Source organism: Drosophila suzukii, chromosome 2L (genome assembly GCF_043229965.1).
Source record: "Drosophila suzukii chromosome 2L, CBGP_Dsuzu_IsoJpt1.0, whole genome shotgun sequence".
NCBI classification, from domain to species: Eukaryota; Metazoa; Arthropoda; class Insecta; order Diptera; family Drosophilidae; genus Drosophila; species Drosophila suzukii.
Genome location: NC_092080.1, coordinates 20,046,989 through 20,074,209, shown reverse-complemented (window position 1 = coordinate 20,074,209; position 27,221 = coordinate 20,046,989). Strand labels below are relative to the sequence as shown.

The window sequence follows — 27,221 nt, the reverse complement described above, 5'->3', positions numbered from 1 at the left end:
ATTTTTATTTAATGCTTCTATAGTTGGGTTTGGCTTTTCCTCGCCTCACTGCCAATCTTTGCATGTCCGAAGAAAAAACGCAAAAATAAGAAACCCTTGCGTGTGGAATAGACGACACATCATTGTGCCATAATATTAGCTTATACTGGAATACAGTACAAATGAAATCAGATAATGAAATAGACCATAAATATTTTTCGTTTTACACCCGTGAATTTGCATGTGCCGAAAGAAGGGGGATTAAAAAGAGGGTGCAGCCGTGGAATTGGCCAATTAATTGGCCAGCCATATACCATATATCATATGTGCAAAGAAGACCTGGTAACGAGTCGAGTGTGTTTATTTTGTTGGCATTGCGAAACGTAATTTCAGCCCATTGTAGAGGGTTGATTAAATGCCGTCTTATCATTTTCTAGTTCTTCGATAAGACCTCCCTGCCTTTGTTTGGTCTATTGTTTATAGGGAGCGTTTTTCTTTTATTTCTTCTTGTTCCTTTACTACTGTCAAAGTGCAAGAAGTGTGTCTTTAGTCAGCGTTTTATCGTGTTTTCTTGGAAGACAACAGCCTTCAGAATGTCACACAGCAAACCGATTGTTAAAACACTTTTTGACTGAATTTACATTGTTTTTGCTTGGCTATTATTATGCTGGAATTGCGGAAATTTAGCTTGGTTCTGTCTTATTTTCTGTTTGTACATTTTCTTAATGCCTTTGGACGTGTTTTTCTGCGGGCAAAAAAGGTTTTCCGAGGAAATCTTTCTTTTTCGGCAGACATTGAGTCTGTGTTTCGCTTAGTTGCCTCTGATGATGATGACTTGCTATGCTAATTTCTGTATCCAGATGATACCAATGTTGTACGCACATGGGCAAATGTATTTCAAAAGCAGCAGATACATCCCAGCGCTTGCGGAAGCTGCTGCCACTCAAAGGTGGGCTGATGTTGCTGCTGCTGCGAGTTGATGTTGCTGCTGTGTCTAATGTTGCTGTTGCCAGCGTAATTGAAGCGTGGCGCTGCATCTTTTACATACATGTGCAACATGGTGTCAAAACATGTGCCGCCATTGATGCCTTTAGCTGAAATCGGACCCAAGATGTGTACATATGTACACTCCACCTTCCTCGGCCGTTTTGCATGTTTAATGAGGTGTCTCAAAATGCATGGCCACCAATCGACGGCGAACAGGAAGACGGTGGCGAATGGAAAGTGAAATTGCGGATCACTGTTACATATTAAGCCCCATTGTGTGCTAAATAGTCTTCCTGCCGTCGCGCAGCATTCAACACACATTACTCATACGCACAGTTAACTTGTCATGCCGATGGATTGGCCCCCTCGCAGCGGGAGTCTAAATTATTGGCTAATTAAATGAAAATAATTGCAAAAGTGAAATGCGCCTCTCACTCTGTGTTTCTTTTTCTTCTTCCTGTCTCCAGCACGAACTGCAGCTGTGGAGGGCACTGCAAGTAGGTCCATGGTTCCACTGCATGTTCTCTATTTTGTTTGTGTTTGTCGTGTTTCCCTATACCTCCACCGATCCGTCCCAGATATCGATCTGGTATCTATTGATTAACCACACCTTTCCGAATCCACAGGCACGCTTCTGGGTGCAGGTGATCGACGAACTGCGAAGGGGAGTGCGCCTGAAGAAGAGCAACCACGAACGCACACCCATCGAATACGAGCTGACGCCCTACGAAATACTCATGGGCGACATTAGAGCCAAGTGAGTGTATATTTGATTGACTTATTGTATTATCCAATAAAAATATAGCAAGCCACCATGGAAAAACGAAATGAAAGTAACCAATAAATAACTCAGACTTTAATTGTTGTCATTACTACTATAATTCATTTATTATGGTTACAAGTCGAGTTTCCATTTATTTTGTTTGTTTTATTTAATGATTATTGTGGTAACAATAGTTATATGATATTTGAATAGTTAACATGCCACTAACATTGATTACCTTTTAATTATTTCGGATATTTGCTTGTTAAATTTTTATTTTATTTTCAAAAATATATAGATATATTAAATATTATAAGACCTCATATGGTTTATCTCTGGCTTAAATGTTTTAAAAATATATTTTTGTGTGACCTGTATGGTAACCATAACCCATTTGTAAGCCAATACAATGCCCAATCAGAAAACGCATCTAATCCAAAATTTCTCTTCACAGAAAGTATCAATTGCGCAAGGTGATGGTGAACGGCGATATTCCGCCGCGCGTCAAGAAAGATGCCCACGCCATGATCTTGGAGTTCATCAGGTCACGGCCGCCGCTGAAGAAGGTGTGTAAAGCCCCCAATCCCACTGCCACAACAAATTCCAAATCCATCCGCACCGCCAGTCTCAAAAGCACCCTCAGTTCCAACTGCAATCCCCCATCATCAAAATCCCCATTTGCCGCTTGCAGAGTGTGAAATATTGATCTGGTGGCTTTCCTTCCTGCCGATTCCATTTTATTTGTCTTGATCGCTTGACCTTTTTTTGTACCGAAGAAAAAATTCGATTGTTGTTCTCCTTTTAAATAAAAATTATTAGTTTACTACACGTTTCTGTATCTGTACTTCTCGGATCCACCAGGCCAGCGAACGCCAATTGGGGCCGCCGCGCATTTGCGAACCATCTCCGCGGGAGCAGCTGATGGAGTCCATTCGGAAGGGCAAGGAGCTCAAGCAGATCACGCCCCCGGAGGCGCCGACCCTGAGGCAAAGAAGTAAGTGTTCAATACCTTTTCCATTCATATATGAACTAATTTAAGAGGAGAAATCTATAAATTATTATGAGAATTTCTTTATGAGTTTTTCGGTTCTCAATATGAGAATATTTATTCTCAAGTTGGAAATTGAAGGGCGCATTTCCTTAAATAGAACATTTTCTGATCAATTCAAGTCTTTTTTTCTTAAAATGAGTTAAACTTTTCTCAATATGAGTCCCCAGTATGAGTATGAGTTTTTCCCGAAATGTTGTTCTTAAGTTAAGTACATCCTTAAATTGAGAATACAAATACTCAATTTGAGAACGTCATAATTTTCTCTGTGTACATTCTTAAACATAACTGACGATTTTGAGCCATAACTAATGGCAATTTTGGAAAAAAAATCTATAACTATAATTTTTGTTTTAAACACTCACAATATAGACATTTCTTTTAATGTTTTATAAAAATAATACCTTCGCGATCGTCAAGACCAAAAAATTAGTTTTATATTTATTTAAGTGATAATCCATGTGATATCATGATGTTCATGGAAAAGGTTTTCTTTAAAAACAAATAATGAACATCATACTCCTATTCCTATCTAATGATCTAATGGGCGCCACTCTCACTGACCTATCCTTCCAAAGGCCAAGCCCATTGTCAAGGGGAAACTCATGGATTTTGCACAGTGCCTGCCAAAAATAGATGCCGCCTCTAATCTTTTGCGGGCGTCCATCGTTTGTGTCCTGGTCTCTGGGTTCGTTGTGTTGTCATCGTCGATTCCAAATTTTGAACGCCAGCCGCCCATAAATTGTTGTCGCACATGTGTGTGCTTATATAGACAGCCGATGTCTCCTGCCGCCGAGAAATATAGAGGAGTGCTGGAGGAGTACTGGGGAAAACTAGTTACTGGCAAGACTTTTCACTGCACTTGTCGCTGGGGGAGCCCATTGTCCGTCCGTCCGTCCTTCTCTTTCTCTGCCGTGTTTGTTTGTTTGCCGTTTGCTGTTTGTTGTTTGTATGTGTTTGCCGGGCGCAGCGCGCATGCCAACATAGATCAAAAACGGCAACATTTTCCAATCCCAGCACTGTGAAAAAATTGATCAAAAAGTATGTTTTAATTCTTTATAAAAATCACAAGATGTGATGATTAGTTAAATCTGACCAAAAACTGTTTACAAGAACTATTCAATCTGAAAGAATATGTATCCCAATATTTTGTATCACTAAGATACTATATTGTTCATAACACTACATTGTTTCCTGTGCAATCCCCATCCCGAATCGAAAATTGAAATCCCCAATCCGCTCTGTTGGAGGAAGCGTGCAAAATTGTGACACACAAAGATAGCGACAACGCGACGACAACAACGACAACTGCAACAACAGAAATAATACCAACCACATTTAAGCCAAGAAAATCCAAGAAAAACCAAGCACGACAACCTCACCTCCGACGAAGTTGGCCATTGTTGTCTATTTGGGTTTTCTTTTCGGCTGGGAATCTTGTTTAGCTTCTCTTGGTTTTGGGTTATTTCCAATATTGCAAGTGGTGGTTAAATATAAAATTTTGTAACTATTTATAACCTGATCAATTTTAAGATTTAGATGCATTGGGAAATGGGAGTAAAAAATATGCAACATAAATAATTACGATCGGAAACAGATGTAATACATATTTTTTTATTTCAATAGTGTTAGATCAGAACCTTCAATCTTGTAACACTATTGTAACTTTTTTTTAACGCATTATACAATTTTGTGTCAAAAAATTATTATACATTCTAAAAAATACACTTTCTGAAATTATTAAAATTCGGAACACTGCAATAGAAAATCCCTCTATCGGCATGAAGCTCCAATACTTTGCTGAATCATGCCGAATAAGAACATTTTAGAAAGTGTATTTATTTAGTCGAATGTATAACAATTTTTCAAAGACAAGTTACGGTTGTACAACCTTTTTTTATTATTTATAGCTGGTTCCCGCCAAACTAACGGGGTTTTTCAGTAGTGGTTTCTCATGTTAAGCTCTTTAAAATCATATAAAAATTTCAAAAAACCAAATAAAATTTTCATTTTGAAGTCCCCCAAAATTTTGTTTTGTGTATACTAACAAATTAGGTGTCATTCGGGGCGTATTTTCAGTAGGAAAACAACTTTACTTTTTAACCTGGGTTTTTGTTCCCTACGGCCAAAATATATCAAATTTTCTAAATTGTTACTTTTACACTTTTACGGCTCTTTCTCACAACCCAACTAATTTTATTAAAGTCTTGGTATGCAATCCTTTAAGTTTTAAGTTACTCAATACGCTCGGACCATCACACTAGATGTCTAGTCTCTAGTCTCTAGTCTCTAGTCTTGGTGTGCTTCGTCACTACGTGGACTGCCGTCCACAGTGATTGATATCATTGAGTGATGTAGTTTTACCTTACATTTTACACCTTACAAATTTGTATAGCCTAACTTTAAGGCGAAAATCCATACATATGGGGAATTTCGAAGCATACTTATAGGAGCTTACTGAAAAAGATATATTTTCTCTCAAGAAAATTTAAAGTAAACAATTTCCTTTATGACATGCTGTGCATATTAAGATATTTGTAGTCTTGACCCCTGAACCGACCTCGACTTTCTATAACTTCTTCACTCTTGAAACTTTAATTGCCATGTCCTCGGGGACCGCTACGCGCTTACTCATCACATGTTTTGCGGTTGGGTCCTTGTTGTCTCTTGCCTACGTCACCACCCAACGATGACGTATAAATCACCCACGCAACAACAACAGCGTCGACGGCCAAACAACTTTTCGACTGTTAAATGTCAAAACAAAACATTGGCGCTCTCTCCGCGAGCGGCGCATGCGCAGATTGAGTTGAAAAGTGGGGAAACTCGAGTTGACAGCTGCCACATTTCTCAGTTCCGTGTTGAGCTTCGCTGGAGACGCCTCGTCTGTCGTCGTCGTCGGCTCTTCAGTTTACAATTGTTACTCTGTGGGCCAAGTGAAATTAGAAAACGAAAGCGATGGCTATTCAGTAAAATAAACAAGTACCCTAAATGTGACATCAAGTATTCGGACTGCAAGTCTAAACGCATTTAATGGGGCAGCCGGGCCAGGCCTGACCAGAGCTTATCAACCCTCTCCGAAAAGAGAGAAAAGTGCGACTCCGAGGGTTGGCTTCCCTTTTTTCCGGACTCGGATCGATAGCCTCCATGCAACCGTGTGAGAAAACCGAAAAGTGAAAAGCCAAGGGAAAGGAAATGTGCCAGGCTTAACCCATGGACGCCCGGCCAGCGAAACGCTCCACGGCGGCCTCTGTCTTCCGGTCGCATCACATGCCGCGCGAGTCGGATCTGGTGGACATTGGCAGCGATGCCTCACTGTACTGCGGCTCCGATGGCGAGTCCAGCCAGGCCACTGCCACTTCCACTCACAATCCAAATGCGGGCTCCCATCCTGGCCAGGATCTGGACCAGCCGCAGCCAACGCCTCGGGCGGCGCCGAGAGCATCGTCCTCCAATAATCCGCCAACACCCAAGCCACGACAGGCCGTCAAGTCATCAAAAGGTAGTCACCAGCATCTCCAGACCCCCCTCGAAAAGTACACAAAAGCGATTTCCCATTGTTGAATGTGCTCCGATTTGACCTGGTTTCGATTTTTGAGGTCTGCCCTAAAGTGCAAAGTGGGTGGTGGGGTTGGGGGCAGCTGGGAGTTGGGAGTAGGGTCTCGTAGACTTCCCCAAGGCAGTGTTTTGTGCTCAAGGAGCTACTCCGAGGCAACTGCAGTGATCCGGTAATTGCCGTCATATTATGACTTCGGTTTTAAGCTCCAGTCATTAGAGGCATGAAGAAATAAAGCCCAAGAAAGAATTGTTCATGTGACGAAGGTTGAATACTCTTTGTTGCCAGCCAGCATTGGAAGACTACACTTTTAAAGGTTTTATTTCTTTACTTCGATTTTAAGTCGAAGTCAAGGGGAAAAAACCAACAAATTAAAGAGGTGACAAACATATGGTAAAGGTATATCAAAAGTGCGAGGTCAAAACTTTTCTTTGGTTATTAGGAGGACTATAAATATGATATCTATAGTATATATAGATGTTTAAAATAACCTTGTAGAAACATTGAAGTAACAAATGGGTTAATTTAAATATATATATTTAAGACGTTGAAAATAATTTTAAAACAATTTACCATTTTAAAATATAGATATGTTTAATTACAACATTTTTTGGTCATATGGCATTATAATTTTTGTTTTGCTTATTCTTTTTTGGATAAGAACAGTATAAGAACATTGTTTTTTAGAACACGACATTTTAGAAGATAAGAATCTGATATATTGCCTCCGTATCTAGAAGATATTTTTCAATGGCAAAGTAGATCAATAGAGTCGTTCGTGTTTGCCCCAGGCAAAAGGTTTCAGTTGGTTGTAAATGTCTAGCTCTAGGTGGTCAGTAGTCGGTGGTCAATGGTCAGTAGTTAGCCGGATCACGTAGTAGTCATTACAGAGCTCGTAAACCCATAAACTATCTTTGGGTTGCACAGAGGCGAAGCGAGCTCTTCCGCTGCAGATTCGAGTTCCCAGGCGTTGCACAAGCGGAGTTGGTTTCACAAGTAGAACCATTAAGTGCGTTGGGCTTAACGGCTTTCATGGAGCGGCCAACTAAAAAACAAAAGAAAACAATGACGACTTTTGACTTCGCTGGAAGACCGAAGAACCCAGACATGTCACCTCTAATTGCGCAATGAGCGGGCAGAAAGGGCTGGAAAATCCAGTTTCATTACGAGTTATCCAGATATGCCTGCTCCATTGCCCAATGATATTCATTAGATAATCCAATCCAGCGCTTTTTTCCCACCACTTTCGCCTGAGAAATCGAGGACTTATTGTTGCTCCGATCTGTTTTTCTTGCAGTGCTTCCAAGTGCAAACTCCACGCTGTCACGATCCAGACAGCGGCTCATCAAAGTGGATTTCTCCAAGTTCCAGGTGAGTTCGAAGCCGCTCAATAAGCCTAAAGGAAACTCTATTTACTTTCGTGATATTCCCCAGGACGAAGATCTCTTCTACGATGAGTCCAGCATCAGCAGCACCCACTCCACAGCGGCCACCCACCACCACCAGCAGCACCACCATCATCCACATCTGGCCGAGATGCACCGCTGCTCGCAGCCCAAGATGCCGCCATATCCATTTGGTGGCTACATGGTGCCCAGCCAGGCACGACAAGATTGCCGGGAGACGGCGTCGCTGATGCGGCCCCGACGCACAAGTGAGTATCCGATTCTACCGGAGATTACGCAATGTATTTGTTTACGTCTATCTATAACCCACTCGGGCGCTTTGGGAGCACACAGCTCTGGAGCACAAAGTATTAGAGCGGTTTCGATTTTATTGTAATTTGAGAAGATATTGGTTGGGGAACTAACTTGGCTAAGAACCTAAGTTTAAGGTTTCGGTTTGGTAATTCTTATAGTGCATATATTTTAAGAAATCTTACATGATTCCTGCCACTTCAGAAATGTTTTGTAAATCTTTCTCCAAATTATTAATGATCTTACTCGTCCTTTAATTAATCAACCACTCCATATTGTTTACTTAACTTGTGCTCTATAAAACATATATTATCTTTAAGTTAAAACCGGTTTACTTTGTGCTCTAGCCTAAAAGCCATGGCCAAGCCATTGCCCTAAGTCTTTCTTTATACATATACATATTTCGGTTTTGAATTGCAGACAGAAAGTTGAAAAACCACAGGACAAATGAAATGGTATTCTTAACGTTTGTCATTTCACAAATTGCCTTGTAATAGTTCAACTCACTGTCTGTAATATGGTTTTAGTTCTTATCATTATAATTTATATTATTTTTATTTCTTACTTTTCCTTTCCTTCCACAAAAACCAAAAAATAAACACAAACTTAATTTTGCCAAGGTATTTGATCGTTTTTCTGTGAACTCAATGCTAACTTATAACGATTTATTAATTTTTATGATTTTGTATGACGCAAGCAAAGCCCTAACAAAATCGAGTGAAAGAATAGTTACCAAAAAATCGCACCAAGAAAAAAAAGAAAGCAAATTTCCAAAAAAATTTGGTGTGGGCAGATTAACAAACCACTATTAAAAATTGGCAATCGGTTAAGGAGGCACTCAAGCACACACAATGAGCAACACAAATATACAACAAATAATCTCGAAATATTTTGTAAAAAAGAAAACACCTAAGTAAATGTAGAAATAAAAGAAAGTCAACTGTAATTTGCCCTTAGTATTATTTTGTTTGGTACACCCGTAGTAGCTTTTCCTTTGGTACTAACTCAATTTCTTGGTTGCCATTACTCGTATAAAAATAATGTATTTTCACTTTTGCCAAAAATTATTACGCTTACAAAAATAAAAAATAAATGTAAAAAACGAACAAAATGAACTGCTGCCTGAAACGAAAATAAAACCCGATCAGTGGATCCAGCCAGACAGGCGGCGCCTCCAGAGGAGCCTTCCTTCACGGAGGACGAGTACCACAGGTTCTACGACACGGCCCTGGAATGTAAATATTTGATAAGAAAACCAAGAAAACATGATGCATTGCCATTTTGCATGATTGTCCCCCATATTGGATCTCGAAATTGCACCTAGATGTCAGCCATGAAAGCATATACCACACACACACACCCATTTATATACCCAGCTTGCTTTTGAAATAAACATCTGACATTTAACGTTCTCCACTTTTACCCACCAACACCACCCCCTTCACTGTCGCATATGGAAATAACCCATCCGCCCTGTTGACCCTGACTGACTGTCTTTCCATCTCTTCCATTGACAGCCTACGACCTGGCCACTCAGTGCGAGTCGAGGAGGGCTTCCCTGCGCCGCCACACCATCGTGGGCTGCCAGAGCAACCTGGACGAGACGCACTCCATGCCGCCCACGCGGCCCGAGTCGCGTCAATCGGACGACGTCAACAAGGAGGTGAGTCCTTCTGCCCAGCATAAAAATAGGAGGGTCCTCGTAACTTTTGTAATCTAGCCCACATCTCTTTGATGAGACAGGGCTTTCATTTACTCCTCAATATGCTCGTCTTTTTATGGTTCCCTATGAAAGAGAAAAGACCTTGGTTAAGCGAAAATACATATTCCTAGATGGAACAGATGGCTTCAGTTGATTTGATACCTCAATTTCTGTTAAATAAATAGGATTTAAAATGTCTGCCATTCAAATTAAAGAGAAACCCCTGGCTTCTGAATACAGAAAGCTGTACTTATTTCAAAAATCATTAAAGTGTTGCCTTCGACTTAATAAAAGAGTTGAATTCTCCTAAGTATTCTAAATATTCCAATGTTTCCATCCCTATATTTCTATTATATCATATTCAAAAATGTCTTCTTTTTAATCCTTTGCAGACCCCCAAGAGAAGTCCTGCGAACCAGACCCATCCCCCAGACGAGGCCAGTTCAACATCCTCGCTTGGGCCATGGAACAAGTCCTTCATGGACAAGCAGACCTGGATGGAACGGGGGGACGATCGCCTGTCCGTCACGCTGGCGGAGATCGTTCACATCCGTTCCGTCATGACCAAGGCGGAGCTGGAGGGCCTGCCGATGGACGTGCGCGTCAAGGAGGATGTTGAAAAGCGGCGCGTCTGCTTCCTGTGCCTGCGGACGCGCTTCTCGTTCTTCGGTCCCTGGGGCATCCAGTGCAAGCTGTGCCAGCGTACCGTCTGCGCCAAGTGCTACACCAAGGTGGGTCCTAGGGTTAGGGTTTGCCTGTTATAGAGATATATATATGTTGTGTCTCCCCCCAGATGCGCATTCCCTCGGAGCACTTCCGCAATGTGCCCCTCGTGCTGATCTCGCCATCGCTGCTGTCCAGTCCGGCCAGCTCGAGCACCCCATCACCCTCCCATCACGCCCAGCAGGCGCACTCGTCCTCGACGGGGAACATCATGGATGACCAGTTCCCCAAGTCGCTGATCGAGCGTCTCCTGCGCTCCGAGTCAGATCGAAAGGTAAGCTTTTGTGATACCTTTGATCCTAACCATCAGAGTAATGACCTTCTTGTACCCCAGACTCGCAGCACTGTGGGCAGTGCACCATCATCACCCAAGCACCAAAGATCAAACATGAGCACGCCGGGCATCAGCGTGGGACCCGGAGCATCCGCCTCCTCAGCGGCCGCCACTGGACAGGCTGTGGAGGCGCTGCACGACCAGGCGACCATGTCGGCCTCCTACTCCGCGGCCATGCGACCCTCGGGCGTTCATCAGCAGCAGAAGCAGCACTACAACAACGCCATGTCCAGGAGCATGGAGGGACCGCGGAGTCTGCCCGTGCACAGCCCAGCATATCGACCGCTCTCCAACAACAGCACGCTGGAGAGGAAGTGGGTTTTGCAACCTGTCTTAGTCATGAATTTGAGTTAATACCATTTCCACTTCAGATCCCGCTTCTCGATGGGCTTCAACCTCTTCTCCTCCGGCAGCCACCTGGCCCAGACGCAGGAGCAGAAGGAGAACCTGCGGGGCGAGCAGGTGACCGTGTGCAACGACTGCCAGGGACTGGTCAACGAGATCACCAGCTCCGTGAAGCAGAAGCGCAGCTCCGCCCGGAACCGCACCATTCAGAATCTCACCCTGGATCTGACGCCCGTCTGGAAGTAGGCGGGATCGGATGGGATCACACTGCAGTGCGTTTGAAGACCGTAGGATGGTTGCAATGGAGTTCTAACGACTGACTTGGCTCTATATCGCTATACATACTCTTATTGACCCATGACCTGGATTGACTCATTAACGGACAACGGACACTGTTTGATTACTGACCACATTTCCAGAGCAGTTTTGAATTTTCATTCTCAACGCAACTGTTTTAGGGCCTTCGATACGCACTTGGATAATTAGCTATTTACAAATACATGGATTAGATCGACTGTTGTACACTTAAAGGATAGAGCCTCAAGGAGCCTCGTTTGTAAATCGTGTTAGTCTAGTGAATAAGCAATGGAGAATACCGAGAATTCCTGGCTGAAGCTTTGTACATTTTCTGCCGGCTACAGAGAGATCCGCTTGAGCGCACCCCACCACATACTATTTATAAAGGAGATAACCTACACGTCGCTATACATTATATTATCGCAATACGATGCCGTTGTTTATAACTGTTTAATTTATGCGTAAATGTTGATTAAGTACATATGTATAATCATAACTCTTGTATCCGCGTATATCAAGTGCACATATATTCGATCTTAGTTGTAAACCCGGCTCCTGCTCTCGATTTAGCATGAGCAGAGTATCGTAGATAGTACATGCATCCATATTCGCTATACAGCTCCCAGTTCAGAGAAGGAATTTCGGTTGTCGAAGATAGTTAATCGAAAATGTTGTGAAACTTTTGTGCTTGCGCAGATCTTTGTTTACCTTGTGAAGTTTTCGTTTTGTTCCCCCATTAACTACGACGTCAATGTATAACGCAAGAACCACTTGATAGCTAATTTAATTTTAGTCGGTGTTGCAATGCAAACCAAACTATTTAGTTAATTCGTTTAGTTTTAATTCTCCCCTAAGTGCGTCTAATTTGTAAGCGACCTCTATTTAGTTGTATAAGCTTATGATGCAAAGCAAACCCCTAACGAAATCATTAAATTGCCTAATTGTAACTGCTATTATAGTTTTTCTAAACAATTTTTGAACATTTTTGTTTCTTTTCCGTAATTGTAAATGCATTTAAGTACTTGTAATATTACATTTTATGCTTTTAAGTAAAATTTATTTGCAATAATTTAACGTACACGCGAACACACAAAGAGATCGAAAATACACAAAACAGCAATAAAAAAAAATAATACTAGTGGTAGTAGTTTATTTTGACCTATAATAGGCTGGGAAAATTGCCGTTAGCCATTGAACGAGCACAATTTAACTAGGTGGTTTTAACAATTTCAGAAACTTAACACAAATAACATAGGCAACTTTATCTGAGATAGTATATTTCACCGGTTAATTACAATATCACTTTTAACTTAACAACATGTAGAAATATTCTGATATGATTTTATTTCTATATTTTTGGGCGCGCTCCATGTACGCTGCTATCGAGTCCCAGTTATTCCCATTTAATAGGTTAATCAACTCTAGCATCTTGCTAGGATGTGCTGAGTGTCCTGCATCTCTCGCGTTGCATAGGGGGCACTCATTATCTTTAGTTTGGTGGTGCAGTCTACATTTAAACTGAAACATTTCAACTCTTGCCTTGAATTTGAAGGATGTCTTCTCCATCCCCAACTCGTCCTGAAAGTAGTTCCAGTAATCTGCTAGATTGTAATTTAACCTTGAATATATATTTAGCACAAGGCTTTAGGCGCTTCATTTTCCCACATTAGTCTGTCCTGGTCAGCTATCGCTGGAATGCGATATACTCCTTCCATGTTGTGGGCCTTTGTCAAGCTACACCACTTTTGGAAGCATTTGGATCTATTCTCCAGGAAATGTTTTACACATTTTCTTACACATTTGAAGTGAGTTCCTAGCGCGTAGGAAAAAACTGAAGGTAGCCCGGCTTCGAAATGTATGGCGTAATCTGGTGTATTCTGTGGTAAGTAGATGATCATTTTTATGAAATGTGTTTGGCTTTTTTTCACCTCTGCTTGGAGGTCCCATTCTCTCACTTCCGAGGAATAGCATGTGATTGCTCTGGCAGTCGGCAGATATTTTGTGCTAGCATTAATATTTTTTCGTTTGACGAAAGCGTTTCATGTGCTGACAATTTGTATCCTAGTTTCTTGTAGTTTCAGTGTTGCATGTTTCTCAAACTTCATATCGCTCGTTAGCATCACTCTCAAGTATTTACTTATTCCAGGCTGGTTTCATTGATCGTTACGGGCAGTTCTTCCTCTCATATCGCGGACTATCAGCACTTTAGATTTTTCCCAGTTTATCTAAAGGTTATATTTTTCACAGAAGAACTGGGCGGCGTTTATCATTCCTTGCAAGGCTTCCGGCGATTCATATAAAGTTTTCGGTCGTAACTAAGATATTCACGCGCTGTCGCTGTTAGTACAAATATACAAATATACAATAAAACCCATCTGGTTATACCCGTTACTCGTAGAGTAAAAGGGTATACTAGATTCGTCGGAAAGTATGTAACAGGCAGAAGGAAGCGTTTCCGACCCCATAAAGTATATATATTCTTGATCAGGATCACTAGCCGAGTCGATCTAGCCATGTCCGTCTGTCCGTCTGTCTGTCCGGATGAACGCTGAGATCTCGGAAACTATGAGAGCTAGGCTATTGAGATTTGGCGAGCAGATTCCTGAGCTTCTTACGCAGCGCAAGTTTGTTTCAGTACAGTGCCGCGCCCACTCTAACGCCCACAAACCGCCCAAAACTGTGGCTCCTACAGTTTTAATGCTAGAATAAAAATTTTAACTGAAATGTATTGGTCTCGTCAATACCTATCGATTGATCCAAAAAAAATTTGCCACACCCACTCTAACGCCCATAACGCTTAAATCTGTATACCGCCGGTAGGTGGCGCATTTTAATCTCGCTTTGCTGCTTGCATATCTCCATTTAGCTGAGTAACAGGTATCTGATAGTCGAGGTACTCGACTATAGCGTTCTTCCTTGTTTTCACTGAGGAGGTGGTTATGTTCGACAAACTTAGGCGATTAAGTAGTACTGACGAATAGATTTACATGGTTGAGTTAAGGACCTATATTCCTTTATAATTTTAAACATCTTGTGGGGTTCCTTTTTTCTAAATTTGTTATGTTACTTTCCTGGAAGCTAGGTGAAAACTCGGCTATTTCAAATATCCTATTACATGGCACAATATTGTTATGTTCAAAAATGGGTGAGCCGTTGGCTAGGAACTTGATTGGTACTCTAAAAGTTCCCGTGGCTTTGTTGGGCTCATTTATTTTTAAGGCTTTGCTTCTTGGTAAGCTCTTTTGTCGTTTGCTGCGTTGGTTAGCCGTGATTGCTTCAGCTCATTCGTAGATTCCCTTCGTGCTCCTTAACAGTTTTCATCAAACCATTGCTGGTTACTGCTGATTAAAAAAACCAAATAAGAAACAAATTTTCAATTCGGGATTTACAAACTGGTCTGTATTTTTAACTTTCTGATTAAGAAACAAATGGATTCGTAGTCTTCTATGTAAAATAAATTAGAGTTCACCTCGTTATCTATGTAAACAGACTATACATATTTTTTGGAGAATATTCCGTATCTCTTACGATTATTTTGCAAACTACACGAAAGCATATGTTATATAAGTAAGAGCTTAATGCTAGGTCAACTAGATCTACCGAGTAACAGTTAAGCTTGGTTTACTGCCATTAAGACTCGGGTGGCGGAAGATAGACGGTCGAGTTAGTCCCCACGCGACTTCTTGTGGCCATGTTTGTGGTCGTTTCCGCCGTGGCGCTTGCGGTTGAAGCGCTTTCCCTTGTTGCGGGTGAAGTCCCGCCGCTTCTTCATAAACTCGATGGCCTTGTCGATGAACTCCTTCTCCTCCTCCTCGGTGGCCTTGCGCAGCGTCAGAGAGACCTCATCGTTGAACTTGAGCTGTGGACGGAAAAATTCGGTAATGAGTTATAAAGTTCTTAAATGTTAGTACCTCACTAATCGGAGTTACATTTGGTAAGCATGAAATCTATGTGGTATTCTCACCTTGCCCTCCTCCACCTTGGCAATGTATTTCTCCGCCGCATCGGCCTCGGTCAGTCGCACGGAGCCTTTGGTTTCGCCCTTGGCGAACTCAATGTAGGCCACCTCGAAGTCCTTGATCTTCTCGAACGCCTCGCGGATCTCCTCGCGGCTGGAGGTCTCCGGAGCACCCTCAAAGACCACAATGGCGTTCTTGGGCAGCTCGAAGGCTGGCTCCGGCTTGGCCTCCTTCTTGTTCTTGCGCTTCTCGTTCTTCTGGGCGTACTCCTCCTGCTTCTCCTTCAGATAGTCGACCTGCCACTTGCGCAGCAGCTCGCGCTCCTTGTAGGCGAGCTTCTCCAGGCCAAGGAAGGCAGCGGCCTGTTCCTTGGTCTCGAAGGTGAGGAAGATGCTGCCCTTGAACTTGTACGACTTGGTGGGCTTGTCGTAGTGCTTGCGCATGGTCAGGTTGACCACTTTGTCGTGGTTGGCGGCAAAGTCGAGCAGATCGCTCATCTGAGAGTCCAGGGGGAAGCCCTTGGCGTAGGCGGTGCGCTCTTGGATCTCCTTGCGCCGCTCCTCGTTGTGCTCTGGAATGGGGCGCTCCGGATGGCGACGCAGGCTGAGTTTGTCTTCGCTGATCTCGACGAGGCCCTCCTCGGATTTGTTTAGGGCAGCCACGATTTCGGCCAGATCCGTGGAGAGGGAGGCCAATCGCTTGAATGTGATAAGCACGGACAAGGGCACCCAGCCGTCCTCGTTCTTGCCGATCTGCTCGCGCAGGAACTTGTCGCGATTGAGATTGGCGTCGCCGAAATAGTACTCCACTTGGCGGATAATGGCGCGCTCCTGTTTGGAGATGTCGCCAGCGGGTTCCTCGGCCGCCGGGGCCGGCTCCTCCTTGGCGTCGCCGTTCTTCGCCTCGACCACCGGCACCTCTGCGGGCTTCGCCTCCTCCTCCTGGACTTCCACACTTGGGGTTTCAGCAACTGCGGCCATCTTAGCTGTGAGTATTTCGCGCAGAAATGAAAATTAAACGTGCGGTGACTAAAACACGTGTGCGGTGGTGGAAGCGAAATGCGGTGTTTCCCAACACTGCCGACGGAGATGCGCAAGCCGAAAACTGTGACTAGCGGCCAATATCGATCTTGAAATATCGTGAAGATATCTTGACATAACCATTTTTATTTATTTTGATTTTATTAAAAATATATAAAATACAATAAAGAATTTCGTTCTTTTGAGTTAAATCAATCACTTTATGGTAATCCCGATTACGGGATCAAATATTTCTTGGAAAAAGTAATGGTGGTAATGTTTATGTTAAATTTGTAAATATTGGTATAGTTTTAGTACTTTTAGATATTTTTTAATTATAAGGCATCTATTTATTTTGTTCTATTTATTCGGCTAATTGTTCATAATAGCTTACTTTTTTTTTAAACATATCTTTCGACGCACGTACAAATTATTTTTTTTGATCATTGTCCCAAAACGGTGAAAAAAAGAAAATTAAAATCCCATCTAAAAAGTTCAACGAATCATTAGGTTATATAACAATAAATTTTAAACAAGTGAAAAAAAATATTTCATGGTTAGTTCAAACTTTGAACAACAAGGACGCGAATGTGCATTACATACTTGAATCGTTGCCCAGTCCCTAGAATCTATTGGTTTTAATACTTATTTTAAAGAAACGTACCAAACTAGGTAGCTTACAAGAAGGCATAGAAATTATTTAAGGACAATAAACAATATAAAAGTAATGCTTAACAACATAACAGCATAGTAAAGTATTTGAACACTACTTTAAGATTACTCTTTGCACCGACTGTGAAAGCTTCACTACCTAGCGAAGACTTCAACCTCTTAAAAACTGAACACACCCTTATGTAAAATGTAGATATTTATGTAGAAAAAGTTTACTAGATGCTGCAGAAGACAAATTAAATCAGTACCATCTAGAGTTAAACTGGCAGTGGCAATTCGATTGGGAACCGACTATTATTCAGACAAGAGTCGAGCTTAAAACGAGCATCTATCATTGAACTGTCTCCCAGATTTTATTCCCGATTATATGACAACATAACCCAACGAGCTCTGATTCCGATGTCATGTTAATGAGATTGTCATCATCAAAGTTGGCATCGAATTACGTTCGCCTGAGCTGCACAAAGTTCCACTTATTTACCTCCATCACCGCCCCCACTAAACGCATGCAAATGATGTGATAATAATGTCGCCAGGAGAAAGGGAATCTAGGTGGCCTTCCCTACGGACATATATGTATGTACAATAGGGTTTTATTTAAAAATAACGCTTAAACCCATTTAAACCAGAGGTAAGCAAAGCAATGAACGTGTCCGGGCATTTCAACAAGTCCTTTCGGTGGGAGGGGTCCTCTGCAGAGGGGTAAAGCGATGGGGCTAGCATTACAAGTGTTTGGCTAATTAGCTCCGTTTAATTGTGCGACACCAGCACAAAGACAGGATCACAAACAAAGTCTGACAAATTAAAGTTAGCTGCACATAATTGACTTGACACGCCCCCAAAAAATCCAAACAAAGAAACTCAGATGAAATTTAGCAGGCGAGAAATACTATTTCTTATGGTTGTAATAAATTCTTTGGTTTATGGTTAAAGTTTAGATAAATACTTTAAACAATTTTTCGAAAATATTCATTTTTCTTAATATTATATAGTTTGGTTTTTTAACAATATAAACTCAGTCTGGGTAAATAGAAATATGAATAAATGATATCCTAAATAAGAAAGCTACACCTTTTTTTAATACGTTTTTATTTTTAGCCATTTAATAGTTCTTTAAGATTATATATTTTCCGATTATATTATAACAAATTTATTTACCTATGTATAATTAAGAAAATAAGCTTTTTCTTTCTACCCAACGACCTGTGATTTCAGGGGTTAAACTTTTTGAAAGGTCTTCACCCGGTTCTATGGTGTAATGGTTAGCACTTTGGACTCTGAATCCAGCGATCCGAGTTCAAATCTCGGTAGAACCTTGTGGATTATAATTTTTTTTATTTTCTTTAGATATACTTTTTTTTTAAAAGGCTTTAACAAAAATATACCTCTTTGTTTGTGCGCTAATTGTGGTACGAAAATGTTTGTTTAAAAATCATGGTTGGCCGCCTACATTCCTGCAATTGACCGACAAAATCCGCAACGGCTGTCTTTGGCCACGGAATTTTCTGATTCAATTTAACAACAGGGCTTCAGTTCCCAATCAAACGAGAACCAGCTGCATTTGCATATGTATGAGGGCCTGTCTGCGCTTCAGTTTCAGTTTCAGTTTCAGTTACAGCTCCTGTTATTTCCTTTTAGCCTTAACTGCAACGAATAGTTTTGGGTCTCCAATAAAACGGCATTGGCCATAAAAAGTGGCAACTCATTTCGCGCTGAAAGATACGAAATGCCTGAAAGCCAAACAATTGAAAATGTGGAGCTCTTTCATTAGCCACTTTGGCTGCCAACTTTGGCCCCAACAACATTGTTTTGAATAATTTGTCAGCTTAAAGTTTTTGGGCAAACACGGAGGCATCCCAGACTCATAGAGATAGTCTGGCAGACGGGGCTACCACTTGACTTTAGCCGACACTAAGCTGGCCATTATGAGTGTTTAACCAGCGCAGAGTCGCCAGTAAGTTTGTATCTCTGGGTAGCAGTTAAAGCGATAGAAAAACTACTGGTGAATAAAAATGGAAGGCTTTATGCGTATATGGTAAAGGGAAGGTAGTGAAAATGAAATCTAAAATGTGGAACTTAAAGGTGCTGAATATAAGGGTAAATTCATTAAATACACAAGGACAGAAAATAGTTTACCTAGTTAATTTAAAATTCATTCATAAATTTATTTTACTAAAACAATTTTGCCATATACTCAGTTTGCCCCAAAGCATTTAATCAAATATACGCCCCATTGACCTTCGACCTGGGGCTAACTAAAAAACAGAGCCCTTAGGAAGACCACAGGGCATCAAAAACAAGATGCTAAGAATAGAACTCCGGGGAAACCTTAATCAATAATCGATACTTGACAAATTGCGTAACAATTGCCACATCGCCTGGCTTTAATTTCATAACTCGAGTGTCGCCCTGTCAAGAGCTAATTAATTGGATTGGTTGAATTGGAGAGCTGGTTATCCACCCCCCGACCATCCATCCAGTCCACTTGTCAAATTTCAATAATTTAGCTCGTGAGCTGTCCCAGACAAACTGAAGCTGTCGGCGATAAGCCAGACAAGCAACAAAGACGAACAATTTGCAGCAGATTTTCTTAACCCCTTCGGTGAACTTGTTTTGGAGATACACAACAGGGGAGGGGGTTCGTTTGGACCGGGTTAGGTGGAAAACTGTTAGCGTTAAACTAAACGAGATTCGTCTAGTGGCGTTTACTTAATGCGCTTCGCTGACTCGTTCCCACATAAAAATTCACCGAAAATTGCGTTGATTGTTGATGGCACTTAATGTGGCGAGGTGGGATTGTTATGGTTTTTCTCCCCAAACGCATTTACCACACGATGCAATGAAAAGTGAGCATTCGTGGTGCCCATTAAAGCCGGAATAGATCAAACATCACATGGCTTATTAAATTTAATCATTAATGTCGCAACGGCGACACTTGCACTTGATGACTGAGCGAATTTATGGGGTTTAAGAAACGAGATTGATTTTTCACTTGAGAGGATACTTGAAGTCCTTGGACTCAAGTGATGGGTTGTGATTTATATTTATTCAACTATAACAACTTAAAAATTGCCTCAACAAAATTAATTTTGAAGGATAGTTAATCAACTAATGAATTTTTCAAAAATATTTCGTACCCCTTCACTAAACTATTGTTTGTTTCGGAAAATCTTGAAATTTCATAATACCATATAAAAACCTATGGTAGAGGTTAACTGGGTTTTAGAATCAAATATAAATCAGAAATTTGTATTCTTATAATAGATTTTTTTGAAATGTTATTAGAAAATGAATAATATATTTTATGTTTACTTTACATTACAAATACATCTACAAAATTATACACGATTCCGAAAAACACATTATTTCCAAATTGAAGGCATTCCTTGAGTGTAGCTATGTCCTTGATTTTAAGTTTTATCAGGTCTTTCCATATCTTGAGAGATAGACAATACGCTTTAATGAAGAGCGGCGGGATAATTTTATCTTAAGTCAACTTGACTCTTTAAAACTTGTGGTTTTTATGCTTAGTGCGTTCATTAATGGATGGTCGATGTCGATTGGAGCACAATGGGGCCATTCTGTCAACTAAGGCGGAAGTGGCCCTATCCTGGGGCCCATCTTTAATGCTCGGCTTGATCTCAAGCTTCAAGATCGCCCACTTTATCATCGTGAATATAGTGAATACAAGGCAACTGATTTGCTCAATCGGTCCCTGATCGAAAAGTATCAAGAAGAAATTACCCAAAGCTTGGCAAATCGTGTTTTTCTTTTCGGGAACATCCGCTTTTTGTAACTCTGGCTCAAATAATTTATTTATTTCAAGCTTCATGTTTTTGATCTTTCTGCTCCGTTTATCCATTGAAGGGGGAGGAGGAAACAAGATTTTTATACCTGAATTTTTACTTAAATTTTTTTCTGAGCTTTCGATTAGCTTTTCACTCTCGTGTGGGGATTTCTCGAGTAAATCTTTATTATCAACTAAAATAAAATATACAAATTTTTAAAGCTTACTTACAATTTGAAAAAGTGTCTGGACTTACTCACCGATTTTGTTAACGTAATCTAACCAGTCGTTTGTATTATTAATACCCACACTACCCAACAGATCCTTGAGCGACTCTGTGCATTTTTTCCTACCCCGCCTCGCTAATGAAGCATCTTTTCGTTGTTTCCTCTCCATAATTATTTTTAACACAAAACTTTACAAATCAGACAAATATTCTACTATTTTAAAACGAAAATTTGAAAAATAAGACTGTGAATTTGTTACTTGGGCAGTTTATTCAGTGTGAATGATATTTGTATGATATTTTCCTCTACCCCTACTTGATTCTAGAAAACGAATTTTTATCTTTGTCAGCTTCTTCTTGCCAAAAAATGTCGCACTCAACTTTGACCAAGCACGTTTGGCTTTATTCTCAACCATGAAGCCAACTTGTCCATTTACTTTGCATAAAGAAAACATTTTACTGCAGGTTTCCTCGCACAACAATTGCCTTTCATCGGTTCACTATGCTACAGATTTAATTTTCTTTCTTTATTTTTTGGAATTGATAAATCGCACCGATAAAGAATTATGAAGCGTATCTACAAAACAAAAATGCGAAGTGACCGAAAAAGCGAACCAAAGTACAATAACAAAAAACCAATATAACAATTTTCATAAAAAATGAATGCTGCAATTTTTCGCTGTGGCCGCTTTTAAGTGCTTGTAAGTGAATGCACATGTATGAATAAATGTTTGTTGGATTTTTTGGTAGGAAAACTTTTATTCGAATGCTCAACTTTGGTTTTTATGAGTTTTCAGAAGGGATTGGAAAAGGGATATTATTTAAATGCAGAAAAGCTTAATGTGAGTATTAAGTTTAAGTTAAATAATTTAATACTATAAGTGCTTTTGACTTCAAACCTTATCCCAGTATTAATTCCGCTTGTATTTCGAATGGTTCTCTTATTAATAGTAATCTCCAAATCAAATAGAATAAATGTCAACGTTTTGTGGCTAACTAAGGGCCAAGTCAAATTAATTAGCTTTTTTATCGCGATTATCATTGTGACAAATTTAAGACAACCATAAAAACTAAGTGTCGCATGCGGGATTTGTTGCCCCTAAATAAGAGCCTTTAAAGGGCCTACATTGTGCCGCAATTTATCAACAAATTAGCGCCCACTAAAAAAGCAGCCACAAAGTGTGGAAAAATTGCCGCCTCATTTGGGCCGGAATGTCAGAGGTTCGTCCTGGGACGAGGTCAATGGCCAAAAGGCCAGTTCCTAAGCTCCTGGCCAAATCCGCGGTAGCCTCTGAGCAACCATAACAATAATCAATATTTGTTGTGGTTTCGAAGACGGCCAAGACACTGGAGAAATCCCAAGTTGCGTGTTTGACATGTCACCCGAAGCCAACTGGACAAACTCAGGGGTAAATTTGGCTGGGGGCTTAGGGAAACGGGCAGCAAGCAAAAATTTCACGATTCGGCATCGTCAACAGGAAGCACATTAAGCATGGAGCTCACAGGACCTCAAAGTTGGGGAAACGTGGAGAAGGATAATGGACGAGGTGGTGGCGTGGACGATTTTGGGGACATTTAAATTGAAATGGCCTATGATTTGGCAGATTTTTTCGGCTTGACTTGCTTAAAGTTGAGCCTCCTCAAGGACGATAGAACACGCAGCACGTACACATAAGGAGGGAAAGGACAACACAGGAGTAGCTATTCCTAGAACGCGTGGGGTCAGAGGATGCCCGAACGATTGCTTTTTATGGTGATGGGGATAGTTCATAAGAAGATAACAACTTTCAGTTAACCTAAATTTGAGTTGGGAAAATTCACATATATCTCGTCAAGGGCTGTTGTTTATTTGGCCTAACAAATAAAAAAAACTTGATATGAATTTATATAAAATATTTGGGGGGTGCCATCAGTAGGGATTTTAAATTTTGTCTAAGGTGCCTAGAAGTATGCAGTGAATAAAGGATAGTCGCCTTTCCGAAGAACTAATTCTTCTTCTTCTTCTGAGCTTAAAATATAGCATTGCATACTCATAAACACCTCGAATGACATTCGAAAGTAATTTAAAAACCACATTGATTTATGTGGAACCCCCGGGTATCTAAACTCTAACGACTACAAATATTTAACTAATGAAAAAAGCCCAAAATGAATATAATTTATTTAAAATATATTTGGAGGTGCCATCACTAGGGTTTAGAAATCACATTTAAATATAGTTTAAGGTGTCTAAAAGTATGCAGTGAATAAAGGATAGGCGCCTTTCCGAAGAATTAATTGTAATTCTGAGCTTAAAATATAGTATTGCATACTTATAAACACAATCACATTCAAAAGTGATTTCAAACCACAGTTATTTATATTGATTCGACGGATATCTAAACTCTAACGATTATAGATGTAACTTAATTGGTAACGAACAACGAAACAAGTTTACTAGAATCCACTTTTTACGTTTTTAAGGACTATTTTACTAACTTACATATATTTAAAACTTAATTTACTTATATAAAAATAACAAAATCCTTTATTAAGTCACTCTAAGCCATGCCATAGCTGCAGAAAGCGAATAAATTCCTTCAGACATATTTCTCTGGTATCTAGAAGACATCTTAATGAAAATCACAATATGGCCAAGTCAAGACTTGTACAATCAGAGGCATGAAAATCTGGACATTTGGAAAATATCGTTACCTCGCACCGAATAATAAATATAAACTTTAGTTGTGTCACACAATTTATGCAGCCGTAAGCAATCTACATGTACAGCGACCAAATATATGTCTTACCAACATTTATTTTCATTTTGAATTATGGCCCTCCTCCCACAAAACATCGAAACCAAACTAAGCCCAACGCACATGAGAAGTAAATTAAAAAAATAAATAAATAAACCGCAAGGGCAGAGCAGGCAAAAAACCAATAGAGATATAGAAATAGAGGGACATATATAAGGCTAGAAAATGGTCGGAGTGGGTGTGACATGGGCCCGAACCTTGACGTGCGTGGGCCCGATAAAAATTGTGTTGTGCTGCCTACTTTTTGGGCTGCAAACCCCCCACAAAAGGGTAAAGCGGATCTAGTCAAAAGTTTTCTAGTCCAAGGCGCGTGTGTCGGTCAATGAACTCAGGACCTCTTCTAATGAGCTTGTACACTGGCCTGTGATTTATGAATATGCCCGATGCGAAATCCAAGCAATTCATTGCGTGGCTCAATTTTAAGTTCCTGGCTAATCGCTGTTTATCTGCGAAAACATGTCGTATACTTAATATTACCCCTTGTGGGTGCAAAGGGATCTTGGGGGCGTTCTTCCGTTGACTGGCATGCAGTCTATTTGCATATTTATCTAGGGCCAGGAGCTCCAACTGGTGACAACGTCGCCACTGCCCTGTCGGATTTGCTGGGGGTAAAAGTAATGGCAGTTTGATGAGTTGCTCAAGGGGGGCGAAGGCGGGTGCGCTGGATGTGCAAATGGGGGTCAAAGGTGCAATGCCAGCGCTAAAATGCTGGGGGATTATGTCGAGCCAGTTTCAGTTTAGTTGCAAAGCCGAACTAAGCTGCATTAAAAATGTACACAGAGAAAAATCACCCAATAAACATATTGCAACAAGAAAACCAACAAATATTGTCTCAGCATTGTGTCTATTGTAATTTTTTTAAGATTCCCCATTTTCTATTTTAAAATTAAAAGTATACGTTTAAAAATAAATTCCATATTCATTATCCATAATCATTACTGAAATTATCATTTATTTGTTTTCCTTCATATTTTTTGGGCTCTAAGCATTTTATAAACCGAGGGTCTTGGCAAAGTTTATGTCATTTTAAATAGTAAATAACACTTAATTTTCACTGTGTTCTGTTTTTGTATCTTAAACAATTGTGCCTTAAATCTTAAAAAGAAATCGTAAAATTCACTAAATTTCAAAAGATTCGAGAAATACGCGTTTATACTTTTATATTAGTATTTAAGTATATGATTTTACCAATAATCATGATTCCGTTTCCAACATGTTTACATATTGTTGCTTAAAGTTCGTTTAAAAGTGTGTTAGAAATCCCTTGTTTTAGTGTAGACAACTGTTGAGGGCAATAAAAAAGAGAAAATGCAAATCAAATATTTGTGCTGAGGCCCAGTGGAGCAGGCTAGGGGTCAGAGCCCCGCCACCCTTTCATCCATTTGGGGCGCAGTGGGATTGCGGGCTCGACAACATCCTTAGATTGGTTTGTGCCGAAGCTCGCCAGGAACGCTGCTCGGAGAAGGCATGGAAATTGGCGCACAGCAGACATGACAGGGCAGTCGGGCATCGGCATCGGCGTCCTGGCTGCCGGGACAGCATCCAACATCCCCAGTTAACCCGGCTAAATGGCAGGGACCGAGCACATGCATTGGCATCGCCAAACAGGATCAACAGGAATTTGCATTTTATGGCGTCTGCGAATGCATTACCCCAACTACAGACACCCAGCGAGCTCTTTGCGGATTTTGCCCACGCCTGTCCCAGTAATTGTTTAAATTAAGTTTCGTCCAATAGTGCTGAATGCAATTAAAGTCAAGCGAGAGCCGCAAATTATGTGGTCGCTGTCACTTGATTCGCAGGACGCACTGCATCCTTGTGTCCTTGTCGCTGCTCCTTCACAATTTCGGGGGCAATTAAAATGTCAGAAGTGCTGTGACACGACTCGTCCTCGGTGTTACTTTACAGTTTTAATTGTCTCTGACAATGCAGCTTGTTTATCTTTTGCTCGCCGAAGAGGAGAAAAAGTTGGAGGGGAAAGATAAGTTCAATGGTCAGCGAACTGTGACGAAGAGTGGCCTCGCATATATTTGAAAAATGTAATATAGTATATAATATAATTATTCAAAAATTTAGAAACTTAAATTTAAGTCTTTAATGAATGTAATAAAATTGTTTGTTTCCGTTTCCAAAATACATTGACTTTTATCTAAACATTTGTCTTTGCCTTTGACCCCATAATACCATAAAGTATTTTTCCAATAAAAACGAAATGCATTGGAACGTCTGGTGGGTTTGTTTTTCTATAGATCCCTCGTAGCTTAGAATGGAACCTTTTTGGCTGGCCAGCGATATCCACAAATTTGCTGTAACTCGAGTTTTATGCAGCACTCGACATGCAATTTTGTGTGCTCCATGCTCATCTCGGTTGTCTTCGGTTACAGTTCTCGCTTTCAGCATGGTACTTCCCAACCCAAATCCCCATCCCAAGGTCCTGGGTCCTCAGTCAACTGTCACACACACATAACGAATGAGAGCTAAATGCTGCCGTCTTGGATATTTTCCATCCTAGCCATCAATAAGCAGCGTTTCTAAGTAGGTCGATGTGGGTAAAAAGGCAGAGGAGTAGGTTAAAATGTTGCCGGCTGCCCTATGCTGCATGTTTATTGTTTGGACAGTGATCCCATATTTCCCAAATGAACCAGCATTAAACGGGTAAAATTAAAATAATAAACAACAATCCTATAAAAACAAACTTCTTCTTGAATTGAAAAATAAACATTAAAATGTTCTTGAAAAGATATTTTTGTTTTAAGGGGGATAGTTAATTGGACAATCAATCATCTCAAGTCCCATCCCCTTTTTAGCGCTGCCTAATTTATGATAATTTCAAAAACACACATTGGCTTTCCTTGGGCCATTGAAACGTTGATGAATTATGGGTTAAATGCGCGCTTTTCTGCATTTGGCAGTTTTTCCAATGCCAATGAATAGTTTATTATGCTTAATGAATGGCTGAAAGTGAAAAATATGTCAAGTGATTGGCGTTCCCTTGGGTTCATTTGTCAAGCCATGGGTGGCCTTAAAAATGTTACGCCTGATCCCAATTGCATAATTGTGGTTAAAACTCTGCCCGGTGCTCGGTGAAAACTCAGTGCAAAAGTGCACAGGGCAAACATCCTTACAAGGTCATTACACACACACTCGCAAGCTGACGAGGACTTTCGCCTGATTTAGTATGTGTAAATATTTTGCTCTCCAAAGGCCCCCTTCAACATGAAAGGCTCCCTGTTGTATGTAGTTATCGTCGTTATCCTGTTTGTGTGTGCATGGTCAGGACTCTCGTTACGAGGACAGTCGGGCAAGGAGTTCTTCTTCTCTGTTTCCCC

General features: G+C 40.7%; 3 protein-coding genes and 1 non-coding gene across 12 annotated transcripts in view; 2 read left to right on the top strand and 2 right to left on the bottom strand.

Moving 5' to 3' along the window:
- spir (spire type actin nucleation factor) overlaps nt 1–12,569 on the top strand; it is a 41,031-nt gene extending 28,462 nt beyond the window's left edge. For 2 of the 9 annotated variants that reach the window (XM_065868913.2, XM_065868912.2), the window contains exons 7-18: nt 1,434–1,463; nt 1,593–1,723; nt 2,184–2,295; nt 2,591–2,723; nt 7,631–7,704; nt 7,768–7,987; nt 9,179–9,265; nt 9,548–9,693; nt 10,125–10,463; nt 10,526–10,729; nt 10,790–11,103; nt 11,161–12,569. In XM_065868913.2, coding sequence (XP_065724985.2) covers nt 1,434–1,463; nt 1,593–1,723; nt 2,184–2,295; nt 2,591–2,723; nt 7,631–7,704; nt 7,768–7,987; nt 9,179–9,265; nt 9,548–9,693; nt 10,125–10,463; nt 10,526–10,729; nt 10,790–11,103; nt 11,161–11,380 — 2,010 coding nt within the window. In that variant the 3' untranslated portion in view covers nt 11,381–12,569. Of the gene's footprint in view, nt 1–1,433; nt 1,464–1,592; nt 1,724–2,183; nt 2,556–2,590; nt 2,724–5,677; nt 6,280–7,630; nt 7,705–7,767; nt 7,988–8,650; nt 8,977–9,178; nt 9,266–9,547; nt 9,694–10,124; nt 10,464–10,525; nt 10,730–10,789; nt 11,104–11,160 lie in introns of those variants that run through there. The other 7 variants (XM_017086944.4, XM_017086935.4, XM_065868915.2 and 4 more) reach the window with 6 other exon arrangements.
- A 2,232-nt stretch (nt 12,570–14,801) lies between these two features.
- Nucleotides 14,802–16,457, bottom strand: La (La autoantigen-like). The gene is made up of 2 exons (XM_017090396.4): nt 15,396–16,457; nt 14,802–15,290 (listed from the first exon to the last, which is right to left on the bottom strand). The coding sequence occupies exons 1-2, from the start codon at nt 16,368–16,370 to the stop codon at nt 15,096–15,098; spliced, it is 1,170 nt and encodes a 389-aa protein (XP_016945885.1). The 5' UTR covers nt 16,371–16,457; the 3' UTR covers nt 14,802–15,095.
- A 1,868-nt stretch (nt 16,458–18,325) lies between these two features.
- On the top strand, nt 18,326–18,397 carry TRNAQ-CUG (transfer RNA glutamine (anticodon CUG)). The gene has a single exon. It is a non-coding gene; the product is annotated as a tRNA-Gln (tRNA).
- Nucleotides 18,398–20,481: 2,084 nt separating this feature from the next.
- On the bottom strand, nt 20,482–21,399 carry LOC108012340 (uncharacterized). Its single transcript, XM_017077645.3, has 2 exons — nt 21,129–21,399; nt 20,482–21,062 (listed from the first exon to the last, which is right to left on the bottom strand). Exons 1-2 carry the CDS (start codon nt 21,262–21,264, stop codon nt 20,587–20,589), a joined length of 612 nt encoding a protein of 203 aa, XP_016933134.3. The 5' UTR covers nt 21,265–21,399; the 3' UTR covers nt 20,482–20,586.
- Between the last annotated feature and the right edge of the window lie 5,822 nt (nt 21,400–27,221).

Coding starts and splice junctions, on each gene's coding strand:
- La (XM_017090396.4), bottom strand. CDS start 16,370: ATGGCCGCAGTTGCTGAAACCCCAAGTGTGGAAGTCCAGGAGGAGGAG. Junction 15,291..15,395: donor CCAAGGTGGAGGAGGGCAAG/GTGAGAATACCA, acceptor TTCCGTCCACAG/CTCAAGTTCAACGATGAGGT.
- LOC108012340 (XM_017077645.3), bottom strand. CDS start 21,264: ATGGAGAGGAAACAACGAAAAGATGCTTCATTAGCGAGGCGGGGTAGG. Junction 21,063..21,128: donor AGATTACGTTAACAAAATCG/GTGAGTAAGTCC, acceptor ATTTTATTTTAG/TTGATAATAAAGATTTACTC.